General features: G+C 50.9%; 1 protein-coding gene across 6 annotated transcripts in view; it reads right to left on the reverse strand.

Moving 5' to 3' along the window:
- fgf13a (fibroblast growth factor 13a) overlaps positions 1-19,960 on the reverse strand; it is a 672,043-nt gene that overhangs the window by 208,183 nt on the left and 443,900 nt on the right. For 5 of the 6 annotated variants that reach the window (XM_038774368.1, XM_038774370.1, XM_038774369.1 and 2 more), the window contains one exon: positions 12,735-12,845. In XM_038774368.1, coding sequence (XP_038630296.1) covers positions 12,735-12,845 — 111 coding nt within the window. Of the gene's footprint in view, positions 1-12,734; positions 12,846-15,389; positions 15,724-19,960 lie in introns of those variants that run through there. The other variant, XM_038774371.1, reaches the window with a different exon arrangement.

The following is a 19,960-nucleotide window of genomic DNA, read 5'->3' on the forward strand; positions in this document are numbered from 1 at the left end:
TGACTCAGAACCTCACTCTCCAAAAAAACTAATTAAAATATGGTTTTCAACCATTTTTGTCAAGAACGTTTTTCTATAGGGCAGCACGGTGGCCTAGTGGTTAGCACAACTGCCTCACGGCGCTGAGGTCCCAGGTTCGATCCCGGCTCTGGGTCACTGTCCGTGTGGAGTTTGCACATTCTCCCCGTGTCTGCGTGGGTTTCACCCCCACAACCCAAAGATGTGCAGGGTAGGTAGATTGGCCACGCTAAATTGCCCCTTAATTGGAAAAAATAATTGGGTAATCTAAATTTAAAAAAAAAAGAACGTTTTTCTATGAAATCCTCAGTTTCCTATCACAGCAAAGAATCAAACTCCCCGTGTGACTTAGCAGCTACACTCATCCAAATAAGCAGATGTTCCATCACACTCCTGACTTAAGCCATACAGGTGGTAGAGAGGCTTCGAGAATCAGAAGTAGTCACTCGCTCCAGCATACTCAGTCTCTGATCTACTGCAGAAGCTGCGGTATTTCGTTGGCTGGTCCAGCTGAATTTTCGAAGAATGAAGAATGGCCACTCCAAAATGTTCATGGAGGGATCACTCACAGGAGAATGCCATCTTTAGCTTGGCATTCATGTTTGATTGTGCCTCTTAAGAGCTTTAAATGCTTTTCAATGTTAACGGTAAATGGAGGTAGAGGAGGAGTAGGTTGAGAGTAGAACAGCGTATTTTGTAATCTTTCCGTAGGGTATGGGCTTTGTTGGCTCAATCATAATTAATTGCCTCCCACCGAGAAGGTGGTGGTGAGCCGCCTTGGTGAACTGCTGCTGCCCATGTGGTGTAGGTACACCAACAGTGCTGTTAGGGAGGGAACTTCAGGATTTTGACCCAGTGACAGTGAACAGCAATATATTTGCAAGTCAAGATGGTGAGTGACTTGGAGGAGAACTTGCAGGTGGTGGTGTTTCGATGCACCTGGTACCCCTGTGCATGAAAGTCCCACCTTGCCCCTCACCTGAGGTGTGGTGATCCTCAGGTTAAATCACCACCAGTCCCCCTCAAAGGGAAAAGCAGCCTATGGTCATCTGGGACTATGGCAACTTTACCTTTACCTGTGTCCTTCTGGGTGGCAGAAGTTGCAGGTTTGGACTGTGTTGTCTAAGGAGCCTCGGTGAGTTCCTGCAGTGTATCTTATAGATGGTACATACGGCTGCCACAGTGTGGTCAGTGGTGGACAGACTGAATGTTTGTGGCTGGAGAGCCAATCAAGCGGGCTGCTTTGTCCTGGATGGTGTTGAGCTTCTTGAGTGTTGTTGGAGCTGCACTCATCCAGGCAAGTGGAGAGTATTCCATTACACTCCCTGACTTGTGCCTTGTCAATGATCAAGCGGCATTTACTCAGCAATAACATGCTCATGCATGCTCAGTTTGGGTTCGGCCAGCGTCACTCAGCTCCTGACCTCAATAATAATAATCTTTATTGTCACAAGTAGGCTTACATTAGCACTGCAATGAAGGTACTGTGAAAAGCCCCTGGTCGCCACACTCCGGCACCTGTTCGGGTACACAGAGGGAGAATTCAAAATGTCCAATCCACCTAAACTGCACGTCTTTCGGGACTTGTGGGAGGAAACCAGGGCACCCGGAGGAAACCCACGCAGACACGGGGAGAACGTGCAGACTCCGCACAGACAGTGACCCGAGCCGGTATTCGAACTCGGGTCCCTGGCGCTGTGAAGCAACAGTGCTAACTACTGAGCTACCGTGATTGTCCGGAGTCAGGGGGTGAGTTACTGGTGGAGCGACACCCAGCACTCCACTTTCTACAACTGTGGTCAAACCAAATTTCCGCCTCACTCACCTTTCACTCAGAGATTGTCATTGGAGCCTCAATCCAGGCCATGACATTTTGAGGTCAACACTTTACTGCATGCTGGATCTTGATCATGTCAAAGATGTGCAGGGTACTGTATACATCCATGTTCAATCTTTAACCAAATTCAACATCACTACCTTGCGTTCACATTCTAGTCACCATATACGAAACCCATTTGATTTTTTTCTGGTCTTTTCTACTTGCAAATAGCTACATACATAGGGAGGGATTCTCTAATAATGGGGCTATGTCCCCACGCCAGCGTGAAAACCGGCACGAATGACTCCGGCATCAACGGTCCCCGAAAGTGAGGAATTCTCCACCTTCTAGGGGGCTAGGTCGGCGCCGGAGTGGTCCCCGCAGCTCCAACCGGCGCGGGTCAGCCCTCGCGGGTCCGTGCATGCGCAGAACGGCCGACATATTTCCGCGAATGCGAGGGGGTTCCTTTCTTCGCGCCGGCCCCCGGGCAATATGGCAGAGCCCTACAGGGGCCCGGTGCGGAGTAAAGAAGGCCCCCACAGAATCAGCCCGCCCGCCGATTGGTAGACCCCGATTGCGGGCCAGGCCACCGTGGACCCCCCCCCCAAGGTCAGATACCCCACCTCCAGGACGGGCCCCGCACACTCACCTTCTAGGTCCCGCCGTGTGGGAAGTGAGTAATCCACGCCCGTGGGACATGGCCAAACTCGTCGGCCACTCGGCCCATCGGGGCCAGGAGAATCGCCGGGGGGTCACTGTCAATGGCCCCTGACCAGCGTGGTGGCGATCCTGCGGCCACCCAAAAATCGGCGTCGGAGAATGCGGAAGCCGGCGTCGGGGCGTGGCCCCCGGTACCGGGTTGGAGAATCCAGGCCATAATGTCCAATCATTCCTGGGAGTTATTTGCTGCAAAACTTTGTAAATGGCAAAGTCGTGAATATTGAAAATATTTTGAAGGGAGTCAATTAAACATGTTCCAGCAATGCGAGGGAAACATTGATCGTGCAGTCACCCTCCAGAACATGATGGTACAGTTCCTGTGTGGAACAGATGGGGACAGCCTCAGAGCAACACAAGACATGTATCACAAATGTGAGAGAATCCTCATTTAAGGAAATAATTGTACGTCGCTTGATCCTTTTACCAGTGGGAACCGTTTCTTCCCATCTACTCTGTCCAGCCCCTCATGATTTTGAACAAATCTCGATCAAATCTCCCCTCAACCTTCTTCTCTCCAAGGAGAACAGTCCCAACCTCTCCAATCTATCCTCATCACTGAAGTTTCTCATCCCTGGAACCATTCTTGTAAACCTCTTCCGCACTCTCTACAATACTTTCACATCCTTCCTATAGTGTGATTCTGAGAACTGTGCACAATATTCCAGCTGAGGTCTAACTAGTGTCTTGTATAAACTCAGCATAATCTCCTTGCTTTTGTACTCTGTGTCCCTGTTAATAAAGCCCAGGTTGCTATCTGCTCCATTAACTGCTCTCTCCACCTGTCCTGTCATCTTCAATGAAATGTGCACAGATACACCCAGCTGCCTCTTCTCCTGCACCCCTTTAAGAATTTAACTCTCCTTTTATATTGTCTCTCCATTATCTTCCAACCAAAATGCATCACCTCACACTTCTCTACATTAAACTTCATCTGCCACCTCTCTGCCCACTCCACTAACTTGTCCATGTCCTTTTGAAGTTCTCCACTGTCTTCCTCACAATTTACAATGCTTTCAGTATTTGTGTCATCCACAAACTTTGAAATTGTCCCCTGCACACCGATTCTAAATTATTAATATATGTCTTATTAATATATGTCAGGAAAATAGGGGTCCCAATACTGACCCCAGGGGGGGGGAACACCGCTCTAAACATCCCTCCAGCCTGAAAAAATATTTATTGACCATCACTCTCTGCTTCCGATCATTCAGCCAATTTTGTATCCATGTTGCAACTGTCCCTTTTATTCCATACGATATCACATTTCTCACAAGTCTATTGCGTGGAACTGTATTGAATTCCTTATGGAAGTCCATGTACACCACATCAACAGCATTACCCTCATTAACCCTTTCTGTTATGTCATCTCCAAACTTCAGCAAGTTAGTTTCATAGAACATAGAACATAGAACAGTACAGCACAGAACAGGCCCTTCGGCCCTCGATGTTGTGCCGAGCCATGATCACCCTACTCAAACCCACGTATCCACCCGATACCCGTAACCCAACAACCCCCCGCCTCAACCTTTCCCTTTAGAAATCCTTGCTGGCTCTTCCCAATTGATCCGCATTTTCCATGTGACTAATAATCATATCAAACAAGGTGCTGCACCGGGCCCACATGTCCGGGTCTAGGATGAGTAGGTCCTTTGGGGGCGAAGACAGGTGTGTCAGGTGTTCGGGGAGTCCAGCGAACCATGCCCATATGTTCTGGGCATGCCCGGCACTGGAGGAGTTCTGGAAGGGGGTGGCGAGGACGGTGTCGAGGGTGGTAGGATCCAGGGTCAAGCCAGGCTGGGGACTCGAGATATTTGGGGTTGGGGTGGAGCCGGGAGTGCAGGAGGCGAAAGAGGCCGATGTTTTGTCCTTTGCGTCCCTAGTAGCCCGGCGGAGGATCTTGCTGCAGTGGAAAGTTGCGAGACCTCCGAGCGTGGAGACCTGGATTAATGACATGGCGGGATTCATTCAGCGGGAGAGGGTCAAATTCGCCCTGAGGTGGTCGGTACAAGGGTTCTTTAGGAGGTGGCAGCCTTTCCTCGACTTTCTGGCTCAACGATAAGGAACTAGGTCAGCTTCAGCAGCAACCCGGGGGAGAGGGGGGGGGGGGGGGGGAAAGGGGGGGGGGGTGGTTTAGGGGGATAATGTTTAAGTTAATTTGCTTATTGTTAATTTATTTTGTTGTTTATTGGGTTGGGGGGGGGGGGTTGTTATATGCGTTGTTACGGGAGCCGGGGGGGTGTTTATTATTGTTATTGTTATTATTGTTCTGTTGATATATATTTTTCAAAAAATTCCAAGCATATCAAAAATAATTGTTTTCAGAAGCTACCCCACCACTGATGTTAAACTGACTGGTTTGTAGTTGCTGGGTCTGTTCTTACAATCTTTTCTGAACAAGGGCTTAATATTTTTTTATAAATTCATTTTTACAGGATGTGGGCATCGCTGGTTCGGCCAGCATTTATTGCCCATCCCTAGTTGCCCTTCAGAAGATGGTGGGGAGTTGCCTTCTTGAACCACTGCAGTACTGGAGATGTAGTTCCACCCTCTGTGCTGTTAGGGAGGGAGTTCCAGGATTTTGCCCCAGTGACAGTGAAGGAACGGCGATATATTTCCAAGTCAGGGTGATGAGTGACTTGGAGGGGAACCTCCAGGTGGCGGGGTTCCTGGGTATCTGCTGCTCTTGACCTTCTAAATGGGTTTAGAAGATGCTGACAAATGTGAGGTTATCCATTTTGGTAGGAATAACAGCAAACGGGATTATTATTTAAACAATAAAATATTAAAGCATGCTGCTGTGCAGAGAGACCTGGGTGTGTTAGTGCATGAATCACAGAAAGTTGGTTTACAGGTGCAACAGGTGATTAAGAAGGCAAATGGAATTTTGTCCTTCATTGCTAGAGGGATGGAGTTTAAGACTAGGGAGGTTATGCTGCAATTGTATAAGGTGTTAGTGAGGCCACACCTGGAGTATTGTGTTCAGTTTTGGTCTCCTTACTTGAGAAAGGACGTACTGGCGCTGGAGGGTGTGCAGAGGAGATTCACTAGGTTATTCCCAGAACTGAAGGGATTGGATTATGAGGAGAGGTTGAGTAGACTGGGACTGTACTCGTTGGAATTTAGAAGGATGAGGGGGGATCTTATAGAAACATTTAAAATTATGAAGGGAATAGATAGGATAGATGCGGGCAGGTTGTTTCCACTGGCGGGTGAAAGCAGAACTAGGGGACATAGCCTCAAAATAAGGGGAAGTAGATTTAGGACTGAGTTTAGGAGGAACATCTTCACCCAAAGGGTTGTGAATCTATGGAATTCCTTGCCCAGTGAAGCAGTTGAGGCTTCTTCATTAAATGTTTTTAAGGTAAAGATAGATAGTTTGTAGAAGAATAAAGGGATTATGGTGTTCGGGCCGGAAAGTGGAGCTGAGTCCGCAAAAGATCAGCCATGATCTCATTAAATGACGGAGCAGGCTCGAGGGGCCAGATGGCCTACTCCTGCTCCTAGTTCTTATCTTCTTATGAACCATGGTGAGTACACACGGCTGCCACTGTGCGGTGGTGGTGGAGGGTTTGAATGTTTGTGGAATGAAGAGCAATCAAGCGGGGCTGCTTTGTCCTGGATGGTGTCGAGCTTCTTGAATGTTGTTGGAATTTCAATTTGCAATTCTTTAGTCCTCTGGCATCTCCCCTGAGTGGAGTGAAAACTGAAAGGTTATGGTCAGAGCCCCTGCAATTTCCACTCTCACTCTCTTCAATATCCTTAGAAACATCTCATCTGGTCCCAGTGTCAGGTCAACGGCTTTCTTCTTATCAATTCTGAACCCTTTGAGGCACAGAGGTATCTCATCTGTCGCCATGTCCTGGGTAGCATCTGCCTCCTTGCTAAAGACGGATGCAAAGTTGTCATTTAATACCTGAGCCATGCCTCCGTGTATGAATTCCCCTTTAGGTCCCTAATAGGGCATACTGCTCCTTTTAACCGCCCCCTCCCTTTTACTATTAACTAGAATCATAGAATCCCTACAGTGCAGAAGGAGGACATTCAGCCCACCCTGTCTGTAGCCGGCTTTCCGAATGAGAACACACCTCGTACCATTCCTCTGCCTTCACTCCCTGACCCTCAACACTCTTCCCTTTCAGATACTATTTGGTCTCGACCGAAACAGTTCAGCATTCCAGCTTGATATTTGGTCTCGACCGAAACAGATCACATCAGTGGGCCGCGACACGGGCCTCGGAAATGAAGAAGCAACTATCAGCTTGACAACGACTGAAATGCCAGTGTGGGAAGATAAAGGCAATTTGTCATTTGTTGCAGATTAGTGAATTGGTTGTGAAAGGAGGAATGTGCACAATTACTGTGAAATGAGCTGCACTGACGCTGCTAGTACGTGGGGGTGGCTGAATATCTGATTAAAATATGAGAAAACCAAGGAGCTGGGTTCTTTGACCTGGGAACATATATCACCAAGACAATAATAACTCCTAACATTACCTCAGCTCACTCCACAGTGTGAATTTAAAAATTGGGGTTAGCTACATTAATTATAGCTTTAAAAATAGCAGATAGCTGGACCGTAAGCAGAAAAATGTAAAATTTAAAACACAGGATTTCCTTCCATTGCAAAGAATGCTTTACCCAACCATGTTAAAATTCCAATCTACACTCTTTCATGGAAGGTGCTAACTCATTTACTTTAATGCATTTTAAAACCTTCATTAAAATGGGAAGATGAGTTTGGGATGAACACATTAAATGTTAATGCGTTAACAGACTGGGTTTGCCATTTCTTCATGGTCAGTCATCAAAAATCTAATCTCCCATCACTCACAGCATTGACAAAGCTTCGAGGGGAGACCATTTGGAATCAGATGCAATTTCTCATTTTTGGGAATAACAGGTTTTAGCTACGAGGCGGTTATTTATTTGCTGCTTTTTGAATAAAGCACAGTTAAAGAAAAGGTACGTCTTAATATTTTTGTGCGAGTAGAATTGCCTCTGCATCTCTGTGACTGAGGCTACCTGAGAGAAACAGTCAGCCATGCCTGAAGATGTGCTCATATAGGCCTGTGGAACTCCGACATGAGACAGTCTGTGCGGTGATAAATAGGGTCATGAGGTCCAGACATCTAAATTATAATCTCAACAACCTATTCTCTCATCTTAATTGTGCTATCCTATTCAGAGCTTTGGGAGGAAGATGAGGATTGCATTTCCAAATAAAATGTGACAAACAAGATTTTATAAATAATGGAATTGCAACCATAGAATATAAAACTTTTAGTGTCACCACACACATGACATCGAACAATATAATTTATGCTGACATAGTAAAAGGCAACAAGGATGTCGGCAGAATCTTGTGAAAGCAACTGTTGCCTTGAGAGCCTACGGGGTCCCCACATTGCCTTTCCCCCCCCCCCCCTTCCTTTCAAATGCCCGGACCCTCGATCAGGCACAGTGGGACTATCCCCTGGGAGCCTTTTAGCAAACAAACCAGGGTTTGTCGGTCATGCTTCCTGCATGGTGCACCGCCTGCTCACTGCTGGGTCTTAAGTGGGTGGTGGGATGAGAATTATAGAATTTACAGTGCAGAAGGAGGCCATTTGCCCCATCGAGTCTGCACCGGCTCTTGGAAAGAGCACCATACTTAAGCCCCACACCGCCACCCTATCCCCGTAACACAGTAACCCCACCTAACCTTTTGGACACGAAGGGCAATTTTCGCATGGCCAATCCACCTAACCTGCACATTGTTGGACTGTGGGAGGAAACCGGAGCACCCGGAGGAAACCCACGCTGACACGGGAGAAAGTGCAAACCCCACACAGACAGTCATCCGAGGCCGGAAACAAACCCGGGTCCCTGGAGCTCTGAGGCAGCAGTACCAGCCACTGTGCCACCGTGCTGCTACTCAAGGGCTTTCCCACCCCAAACTTAGTTGGGGTGAAGGTGGGAGGGTGCAGACTCCACCCACCACTCTCACCCCCCCAACACTAAACTCACCATGGGGGAGGGCACTAGATTCTACCCATGTTGATCTCTATCATGGAAGAAAAGTTATGTACTGACAATTATAACCTAAAACTTGAACAAAACCCAGTCCACCCATCTAATTGCTACTGTAAAGAATTCAAACAGACTGTTGGTTTAAACATTTTTAAAACTAATAAACATTATTATTATTATTATTAAATGAAGTTCACCAATTCAAGGCAAGACGTTAACAAATTACCACCATATTTTCTGTTTGACTATGTTATGATGATGGACTTCAATTCAGGCTCATTCTTTCTTGCTACATTAGGACAAGAGTTTTAAAATTTCCATTGGGTCTAAATATCTATACTCGTAGAAATACACCAACAAGTTTACATATTCCAACTCGGTACACAATATCGATGGCCGATCTTCTCACGTTTGGAATTAATCTGCCATTTTACTGGGAGCCTGTCAGTATACAAAGGCAGCTGCTAATATCAACAATAATTTTCACAGATTCCCCCCAATTACTTTGAAAATTTCAACTCTGCATTGCCAACATAATGAAAGTTAAAATCTCAACATTACCATCTTGCATTGTTCTTAAAGCAGACGAGGTTAATCAGAACTTTTACCAAAGATGTTCCAATTTATGGAAGGTTTTGTTTTCGACAGGAATAGTATAGGGGGTAGACAGGAGATTAGGGGCCACAATTAGATCAGCTATGACCTTATCAAATGACGGACCAGGTTGGCTGGAGGGGTTGAATGGCTCCTGATTTGTATGCATGTATCTACCTACCTGCTAATGTTTTGAATTCAAGCATCTAACTTTAGAATGAAATAATTTTGTGAAAGTCTGATGGATAAGACATTTCCAGTTGACTTACCTTCTTCAGAACCCTACTGGCAAAATGCTTTCGAGCTGAAATATTAACCCTATGTTTCCTGCTGCATTGACTCTGGCTAACCTGCGGAGTTGAGCTTCCGGGCACATATCTGCTCCATCACGAAGACTTCTGCAACATTACCCACTTCCCTCCTTGTCTCAGTTCATGTGCTGTCAAAAGCCTCAGCACTGCCTTTGTCACCTGCACACTTGAGCAGTCCAGTGTTCTCCTGGCTGGATCGTTACCGCATATTCTCCAGAGATTTATCCAACACTCTGTTACCCTCCACACTAATTTGTACCAAGCCTCTGTTCACCCATCACCCCAAAGCTCACTGACTGACATGGGTTCCGGAGTCCCACTGACATTTTCTGTATTTATTTCAGGACCTTAACCTCCTGTTTCTAGAAGCAGGCTCAGGGGCCTGGTGGATTTTGCGAGCCATGATCAGATTTGTTTGCTCTAACGGAGCGCTGACAAGAATACGATGGACTTGAATCACCTTCTTCTGTGCTGTAGATTTCAAATCATTGTTTTCATTTACCTTGATTTGTGAACTGAAACATCAAGACCTGATATTTGGAGACAGGGAAAACAACATCTCCAAGGCTTGAAACCCCTTTATCTGAATTTCACTGTGAATGTACAAATAATATTTCTGGATGCAGAGTATACAATGTGTGATTCCTCTTGCAATGAACGACTAATTGCCTGAACAATTCCACGTGACATCTGAACATTTCCTCACTTTCTTTACACAGATTACGAATTGAATTTAAAATTATTTTATATCAAAGAATAGCCAGCCCTGTTTTGGATCTAAACAACCCGGCTGCAGCGTTCAGGTGAAACGGATTCCAGACTGGAGTACACTTTTCCATGAATGTGACATCTTAAGTTGCGTACGCAGCGTAACATTTTCTCTTTAATTTATAAATACAGCACTAGCTCTGGGCACCACCTTGAGTCGATATGAAACAGATTGGAGCTGATGAAAATATGCAATAGCTACTGCTGACACAAGCAGAGTTGCAATTTTCCCCTCAATTTGCTCTCCAACATTAATCAGAAAATGTTGCCAAAATGTCTGAGCTGTGTTTCTCCCACATTGTGCACTTCACACATTGGTTTATTGATTGGCTAGATGTGGATGTGTACTGATTCGGATGTGATCTTCTGCGTCTGTGATGGTTAATGGGTCAGTCACATCCTGATGTGGGGATGAGGATAATGGGAGGTGTCCTTGGATTATAACACGGCAGGACTTGGAAATGGAATGACAGTCGGGCTGGCAATTTTGGGAACAGAATGCAAGGGATCAGAGGCTAGTGCTCAACAAGAGTGGGGGGCGGGTTTACAGGGAGAACAGAGGGTAGTGGTTAGGGTCTTTGGTAAGGACGAGGGATGCGGTGGGGAGGGGGGTGGGTGGCAGTTGAGCCCAAAGCGTCTGAGGGAGCAAGTTAATGAATAGACAGAATAGATCAGAGTGTGACTGGGGAGCACTGCAGGGGATTTGGGAAATAGGGTACTTTGGGCAGTCAGCGGCAGACACTGCTTACTGGGATCTGCTCTCACTAATCTGTGGGGGGGACGCGGGGTGGGTGTGGGAATGGAACGGTGGCACACTGGTTAGCACTGCTGCCTCACAGCTCTGAGTGCCTGAGTTCAATTCCGGTCTCGGGTGACTGTCTGTGCGGAGTCTGCACGTTCTCCCCGTGTCTGCGTGGGTTTCCTCCGGCTGCTCCGGTTTCCTCCCACAGTCCAAAGATGTGCAGGTTAGGTGAATTGGCCAGGCTAAATAGCCCTTATTATTCAAAAAGGTTAGGTAGGGTTATTCGGCTACGGGGATAGAGTGGAGGTGTGGCCTTAAGTAGGGTGCTCTTTCCCAGGGCCGGTGCGGACTCGATGGGCCGAATGGCCTCCTTCTGCACTGTAAATTCTATGATATATGTGCAGCCTAGCACACACAGCCAAGCAAAAACTGTAAAGAAAGGTGTGTATTGCCAAAACTGGTCGTGCAGAACAGGGAATATCTTTGGAGGGCGCAGAGTAGAATTTAAAAATGAAAACCATTGGAAAACAAGAAAAAGAAAGACTGATCAATGTGGTAATGATGGTGCAGGAAAATCTTCAACAACGAGAATCCATGACAACCTTCCTCCTGACTGATCATTTTTCATCCGATTAGAAGGTTATATTTGGGTTCTATAATTTAAAGATGAAGCTCTGAACATTTACACTGATAGAATGCCTGAAATTACTCAGAATGCTTGGGTACAAATCAACTAGAGACAAAATGCAACCATTTATTTTATGATTGGATTGTCTCAGTCCTGTCGCTGACAATTTATTGTCAAATAGAAACACTGCAAAAACCGGGTTTTGAAGCAAACAAATTATTGAAGTCTTATCTATTCAGCTAAGTTATTATAGAATTATAACGCACAGAAAGAGACTCAGCTCAATGTTTCCACATCTGGAATCCAATAAGACCCTCTCCCCAGCTATTTATCCAGAACCCTGTAAATTCGTCCTTTTCAAGTAGTTACCCAATTCCCTTTTGAAAGTTTTGGAATCAGCTTCGACCCCCCCTACAGGTAGAGCAAACAGGTCGCAATAACTCACATAAAAGCATTCACCTTATATCTTTTGGCTAAACACCTATAACCATTGGTTATAGATCCTCCCACCATTGAGAATGATTTCTCCAGACCTTCTCTTCGAGGAACCACTCACATTTTTCACACCTCTATTAAATCTCCCCTTAACCTTCTCTGTGAAAATAAATCCAGATTTTGAATCTCTTTTTGATTAACTGAAATCCCTCTTTCTACACCCTCGATGCCAAGGCATTGACGTTCTTGCAAAAGTGTGGGACCCAGAATTGGATTCAATACTCCAGTTGAGACCTAACCAGTGAGTTATAAAGATGCCATGATGTGGAGATGCTGGTGTTGGACTGGGATGGGCACAGTAAGAAGTCTTACAACACCAGGTTAAAGTCCAACAGATTTATTTGGAATTATGAGCTTTCGGAGAGTAGCTCCATCATCAGGTAAGTCACTCGGGACACCAGGTGAGAATGACACACCTGAGGAAGAAGCTACGCTCCATGAGCTCATGATTCCAAATAAACCTGTTGGCCTTCAACCTGGTGTTATAAAGATGCAGAATAGCTTTGCTTAATTATATCTACGAAATTTGGGAGTCCTGTTGTATGGGAAATGCTTTGAATTACCCCGATGAAAGAGGTGAAATTTGACAACAGCAAACCCTCTGTACCAAATAATATTTATGCTACTTACTGTAACTACTACCCTCTTCCTTTGTCCCATCGATAACACCATCTGGCTGCAGCTGCAGGTGGTAACCTTGCCTGCTGTACAACTTTGTTACGATGCCTTTAAGCTGAGGCTCTGAAAAGAAACAGAAGTCTTGATTAGATGGGTGCAGACTGTGGGAACAGTATGTTAATTACCACAAGGGTTCAAGGTTTCATTTTCCATTGATTCAAAGTCCAGGATCTATGAAATGTTAATAAAACAACACTGGGGTCTCATCAGTACTATGTACACATACATTGCAATTAAACCTATTTGTTCTCTCCCTTGAATTTTATAATCCCAGGCAAGACTATAAAAAAAGTAACTATTTTCCAACGTTCTGGCAAGTCTGAAATTCTGAGGAAAATATTGACCTTATTAATAATAACATTGGGCAGTGCGGTAGCACAAGTGGATAGCACTGTGGCTTCACAGCGCCAGGGTCCCAGGTTCGATTCCCGGCTTGGGTCACTGTCTGTGCGGAGTCTGCACGTTCTCCCCGTGTCTGCGTGGGTTTCCTCCGGATGCTCCGGTTTCCTCCCACAGTCCAAAGATGTGCAGGTTAGGTGGATTGGCCATGATAAATTGCCCTTAGTGATCAAAAAAGGTTAGATGGGGTTATTGGGTTAGGGTGGAAGTGAGGGCTTAAGTGGGTTGGTGCAGACTCAATGGGCCGAATGGCCTCCTTCTGTACTGTATGCTCTATGTTCTAAATAATTGTTATTATTGTCACAAGTAGGCTTACATTAACACTGCAAGTTGCTGTGAAAAGCCCCTAATCACCACACTCTGGCGCCTGTTCGGGTACACAGAGGGAGAATTCAGAATGTCCAAATTACCTAACAGCACGTCTTTCGGGACTTGTGGAAGGAAACCGGAGCGCCCGGAGGAAACCCGCGCAGACACGGGGGGGGGGGGGGGGGGGGGGGGAACGTACTGACTCCGCACAGACAGTGGCCCAAGCCGGAATCGAACCCGGGACCCTGACGCTTTGAAGCAACAGTGCTAACCACTGTGAATATACTTCTGATTCTCTTACGATGGGTGGCTGGGATATCATTATCAGACTGTGATGCATTCCCATGGGCTTCACACCTTCCAGGCATACAGCAATTTCTTCAGATATATGCCTGCAGTCACTGGGTGATTGTACTTAAGGCATACAAATGGAGCCTAAATGCGCCCATTGCAATAATTTTATTCACAGAATAGTTGACGCCCAAATTGTATGGTAATTGTAGCAAAGCCCAGCCCAGAACATTCCACCATATATTTATATAATCACTTTAGACAGTCACCTTCCCGATTGTAAAATATTCAGATGGTGAAGTGACAGTGAGCGGAAGTCTCAGACCTCTAACTGACTGACACAGGATGTCTTAGCAGAGGATATGTCCAATCCGACAAATAAACTGGACAAACCTCATTTGTAAAATTGAACTGTTGAACAATTTTCAACCACAAGTTCAACCACAGTCTGATCATCCCAATCTTCGAGCCATTCTCCTCTACACCGAGCGTCGTTTAGTTCAAAATGATTGAATAATTCAAACACCTCACTCAAAAATGTCTTAAGTACGAGGATTATTTTTGTGCAAGACTTTTAGTCACTAAGGACTCTAAACACTGTTCCATCTCCCTTCGAAATAAATCACATCACATGAATACTGTCCTCAGTTTCAGAGAATCATAGAAGATACAGTGCAGAAGAAGGCCATTTGGCCCATTGAGTCTGCACTGGCTCTTGAAAAGAGCAGCCTCCACCTTTAGCCTATCCCCGCAACCTAGTAACTCCAGTTTAGCTCAGTTGTCTGGCTAGCTGGTCCGTGATGTGGTGCGATGCCAACAGAGTGGGTTCAATTCCCGTACCGGCTAAGGTTATTCATGAAGGCCCCACTTTCTGAACGCACCTGGCTAAATGTGGTCCAGTGGGCAGTATACAGCCCAAATCTTTCATTGAAAAGTATCAGCAAACAGCAGCAATGATATTATTCAGGATTCTGCCTCCTCTCTTTCTTTGGAAGCTGAATGATTTCTCCTCCCCCCCCCCCCCCCCCCCCACCCCTCACCTCCCTTCCCAGATTTCGCCCCCTTTGCCCAGAGAAATCTCCCCATCATTGTCCCATCGTGCCTGTTGCTAATTTCCTAACCCCATCACTTCCCAAGTTTGTACAAGAAGCACACTGGCTTTCATTGATGGTGCAGGTGGGTTATTTGCTAGTGGGTGCAGTTTGCAGCTCCAACCCCCCTCACATTGCCCTCAGAATGCACCGCCTGGGTTCCAGGAGAGTCAGTGCCACCACTTCAACAGGAGATGATTTCCCCCCCCCCCCAATCTCGTTGCTCACCAGGAAGAGCTCCTTCTGCACCTTTGCAGTGCTGATCTCCGCAGTCACACAGCTCAGAGTACACCAAGCCTGGTGCTCACAAAAAATAAAACACAACTAACAAATATAAAACAATATTACTGATTTTAAAAAATCAGGGACGGGAGGGGGGGAGACAAAAGCGACATATACCTGGGTGGAGAGGTGAACCTGCACAACACGATTAACCCCTCAATCCCCAATCCCCCACCCTGAGTTCACAGAACAGAGACAGACAGAGAATAGGACATATCAGTCAATTAGAGCAAACCTGGGCGCCTCCTGCGTCGCTTCTTCAAGCCAAAAATCCGGACTTTGGAAAAGACAGCGAACCAGTGCTTTTCACAGACCCCTTTGCCCTTATTGGGGCTGCTGATTCGCTTAGATGGGATGGATTTGTCCCTCTGCTCCCTGGCCAGCCGTTTCTGCCGGATCAGTGAACTGGCGATAGCAGCAGCCATTGTGACAAAGCCAACAGAATAAAGACACAGCAAACAGATTGGTGTTGGATACTGAGAGAGGACCGGCTCCAGATCCGCACATCAATCTCCAGCAGCCGCTTCCCCGGCTCCTTAAATCAGCATCGCGCCGTGAGTGAAGCAGCCAGAACTGTCTGTGTGTGTTCTTGATGCAAATCAGGGCTGAGCTGTGGGAACTGAACTGTGGGAACTGGGGGCTGAGCTCTGGGGGCTGAGCTGTGGGGGCTGAGGGCTGGGCTTGGGGACTGAGGGCTGGGCTGTGGGGGCTGAGGGCTGGGCTGTGGGGGCTGAGGGCTGGGCTGTGGGGACTGAACTGTGGGAACTGGGGGCTGAGCTCTGAGAACTGAACTGTGGGAACTGAGGGCTGGGCTGTGGGGGCTGAGCTCTGGGGGCTAAGCTGTGGGGACTGAGGGCTGGGCTGTGGGGGCTGAGGGCTGAGCTGTGGGGGCTGAGGGCTGAGCTGTGGGAACTGAGGGCTGGGCTGTGGGGGCTGAGGGCTGGGCTGTGGGGGCTGAGGGCTGGGCTGTGGGGGCTGAGGGCTGAGCTGTGGGGACTGAGGGCTGAGCTGTGGGGACTGAGGACTGAGCTGTGGGGGCTGAGCTGTGGGGACTGAACTGTGGGAACTGGGGGCTGAGCTCTGGGGGCTGAGCTGTGGGGGCTGAGGGCTGGGCTTGGGGACTGAGGGCTGGGCTGTGGGGGCTGAGGGCTGGGCTGTGGGGGCTGAGGGCTGGGCTGTGGGGACTGAACTGTGGGAACTGGGGGCTGAGCTCTGGGAACTGAACTGTGGGAACTGAGGGCTGGGCTGTGGGGGCTGAGCTCTGGGGGCTAAGCTGTGGGGACTGAGGGCTGGGCTGTGGGGGCTGAGGGCTGAGCTGTGGGGGCTGAGGGCTGAGCTGTGGGAACTGAGGGCTGGGCTGTGGGGGCTGAGGGCTGGGCTGTGGGGGCTGAGGGCTGGGCTGTGGGGGCTGAGGGCTGGGCTGTGGGGGCTGAGGGCTGAGCTGTGGGGACTGAGGGCTGAGCTGTGGGGACTGAGGACTGAGCTGTGGGGGCTGAGCTGTGGGGACTGAACTGTGGGAACTGGGGGCTGAGCTCTGGGGGCTGAGCTGTGGGGACTGAGGGCTGAGCTGTGAGGGCTGAGCTGTGGGGGCTGAGGGCTGAGCTGTGGGGACTGAGGGCTGAGCTGTGGGGACTGAGGACTGAGCTGTGGGGACTGAGCTGTGGGGACTGAGGGCTGGGCTGTGGGGGCTGAGCTGTGGGAACTGAGGGCTGAGCTGTGGGGACTGAGGGCTGAGCTGTGGAGGCTGAGGGCTGAGCTGTGGGGACTGAGGGCTGAGCTGTGGGGACTGAGGGCTGAGCTGTGGGGACTGAGGGCTGAGCTGTGGGGGCTGAGGGCTGAGCTGTGGGGGCTGAGGGCTGGGCTGTGGGGGCTGAGGGCTGAGCTGTGGGGACTGAGGGCTGAGCTGTGGGGACTGAGGGCTGAGCTGTGGGGACTGAGGGCTGAGCTGTGGGGGCTGAGGGCTGAGCTGTGGGGGCTGAGGGCTGAGCTGTGGGGACTGAGGGCTGAGCTGTGGGAACTGAGGGATGAGCTGTGGGAACTGAGCTGTGGGGACTGAGCTGTGGGGGCTGAGGGCTGGGCTGTGGGGGCTGAGGGCTGGGCTGTGGGAACTGAGCTGTGGGGACTGAGCTGTGGGGGCTGAGGGCTGGGCTGTGGGAACTGAACTGTGGGGGCTGAGGGCTGAGCTGTGGGGACTGAGGGCTGAGCTGTGGGAACTGAACTGTGGGGGCTGAGGGCTGAGCTGTGGGGACTCAGGGCTGAGCTGTGGGAACTCAGGGCTGAGCTGTGGGGGCTGAGGGCTGAGCTGTGGGGGCTGAGCTGTGGAGGCTGAGGGCTGAGCTGTGGGGGCTGAGCTGTGGGGGCTGAGGGCTGAGCTGTGGGGGCTGAGGGCTGAGCTGTGGGGGCTGAGCTGTGGAGGCTGAGGGCTGGACTGTGGGGGCTGAGGGCTGAGCTGTGGGGACTGAGGGCTGAGCTGTGGGGGCTGAGGTGTGGGGGTTGAGCTGTGGGGACTGAGGGCTGAGCTGTGGGGGCTGAGGTGTGGGGGTTGAGCTGTGGGGACTGAGGGCTGAGCTGTGGGGACTGAGGGCGGAGCTGTGGGGGCTGGGCTGTGGGAACTGAACTGTGGGAACTGGGGGCTGGGCTGTGGGGGCTGAGGGCTGGGCTGTGGGAACTGGGGGCTGGGCTGTGGGAACTGGGGGCTGAGCTGTGGGGGCTGAGGGCTGGGCTGTGGGAACTGGGGGCTGAGCTCTGGGGGCTGAGCTGTGGGGACTGAGGGCTGGGCTGTGGGGGCTGAGCTGTGGGAACTGAGGGCTGAGCTGTGGGGACTGAGGGCTGAGCTGTGGAGGCTGAGGGCTGAGCTGTGGGGACTGAGGGCTGAGCTGTGGGGACTGAGGGCTGAGCTGTGGGGGCTGAGGGCTGGGCTGTGGGGGCTGAGGGCTGAGCTGTGGGGACTGAGGGCTGAGCTGTGGGGACTGAGGGCTGAGCTGTGGGGACTGAGGGCTGAGCTGTGGGGGCTGAGGGCTGAGCTGTGGGGGCTGAGGGCTGAGCTGTGGGGGTTGAGGGCTGAGCTGTGGGGACTGAGGGCTGAGCTGTGGGAACTGAGAGCTGAGCTGTGGGAACTGAGCTGTGGGGACTGAGCTGTGGGGGCTGAGGGCTGGGCTGTGGGGGCTGAGGGCTGGGCTGTGGGAACTGAGCTGTGGGGACTGAGCTGTGGGGGCTGAGGGCTGGGCTGTGGGAACTGAACTGTGGGGACTGAGGGCTGAGCTGTGGGGACTGAGGGCTGAGCTGTGGGAACTGAACTGTGGGGGCTGAGGGCTGAGCTGTGGGGACTCAGGGCTGAGCTGTGGGAACTCAGGGCTGAGCTGTGGGGCTGAGGGCTGAGCTGAGGGGGCTGAGCTGTGGAGGCTGAGGGCTGAGCTGTGGGGGCTGAGCTGTGGCTGTGGGCTGAGCTGTGGAGGCTGAGGGCTGAGCTGTGGGGGCTGAGGGCTGAGCTGTGGGGGCTGAGCTGTGGAGGCTGAGGGCTGGACTGTGGGGGCTGAGGGCTGAGCTGTGGGGACTGAGGGCTGAGCTGTGGGGGCTGAGGTGTGGGGGCTGAGCTGTGGGGACTGAGGGCTGAGCTGTGGGGACTGAGGGCGGAGCTGTGGGGGCTGAGGGCTGGGCTGTGGGGGCTGAGCTGTGGGGACTGAGTGCTGGGCTGTGGGGACTGGGGGCTGAGCTGTGGGGACTGAGCTGTGGGGGCTGAGCTGTGGGAACTGGGGGCTGAGCTCTGGGGGCTGAGCTGTGGGGACTGAACTGTGGGAACTGGGGGCTGAGCTCTGGGGGCTGAGCTGTGGGGACTGAGGGCTGAGCCGTGGGGGATGAGCTGTGGGGGCTGAGGGCTGAGCTGTGGGGGCTGAGGGCTGAGTTGTGGGGACTGAGGGCTGAGCTGTGGGGGCTGAGGGCTGAGCTGTGGGGGCTGAGGGCTGAGCTGTGGGGGCTGAGGGATGAGCTGTGGGGACTGAGGGCTGAGCTGTGGGGGCTGAGGGCTGAGCTGTGGGGGCTGAGCTGTGGGGGCTGAGGGCTGAGCTGTGGGGACTGAGGGCTGAGCTGTGGGGGCTGAGCTGTGGGGGCTGAGGGCTGAGCTGTGGGGGCTGAGGGCTGAGCTGTGGGGGCTGAGCTGTGGGGGCTGAGGGCTGAGCTGTGGGGGCTGAGCTGTGGGGACTGAGTGTTGAGCTGGGGGCTGAGCTGTGGGGACTGAGGGCTGAGCTGTGGGGGCTGAGGGCTGAGCTGTGGGGACTGAGTGCTGAGCTGTGGGGGCTGAGGGCTGGGCTGTGGGGGCTGAGCTGTGGGGGCTGAGCTGTGGGGACTGAGCTGTGGGGACTGAGGGCTGAGCTGTGGGGGCTGAGCTGTGGGGGCTGGGGGCTGAGCTGTGGGAACTGGGGGCTGAGCTCTGGGGGCTGTGCTGTGGGGGCTGAGCTGTGGGAACTGAGGGCTGAGCTGTGGGGGCTGAGGGCTGGGCTGTGGGGGCTGAGCTGTGGGGACTGAGCTGTGGGGACTATGGGCTGAGCTGTGGGGGCTGAGCTGTGGGAACTGAGCTGTGGGGACAGCTGTGGGGACTGGGGGCTGAGCTGTGGGGCTGAGGGCTGAGCTGTGGGGGCTGAGGGCTGAGCTGTGGGGACTGAGGGCTGAGCTGTGGGGGCTGGGGGCTGAGCTGTGGGGGCTGAGCTGTGGGGACTGAGGGCTGAGCTGTGGGGGCTGGGGGCTGAGCTGTGGGGGCTGGGGGCTGAGCTCTGGGGGCTGAGCTGTGGGGACTGAGCTGTGGGGACTGAG

The sequence above is a fragment of the Scyliorhinus canicula genome, chromosome 17 (genome assembly GCF_902713615.1).
Source record: "Scyliorhinus canicula chromosome 17, sScyCan1.1, whole genome shotgun sequence".
Lineage (NCBI taxonomy): Eukaryota > Metazoa > Chordata > Chondrichthyes > Carcharhiniformes > Scyliorhinidae > Scyliorhinus > Scyliorhinus canicula.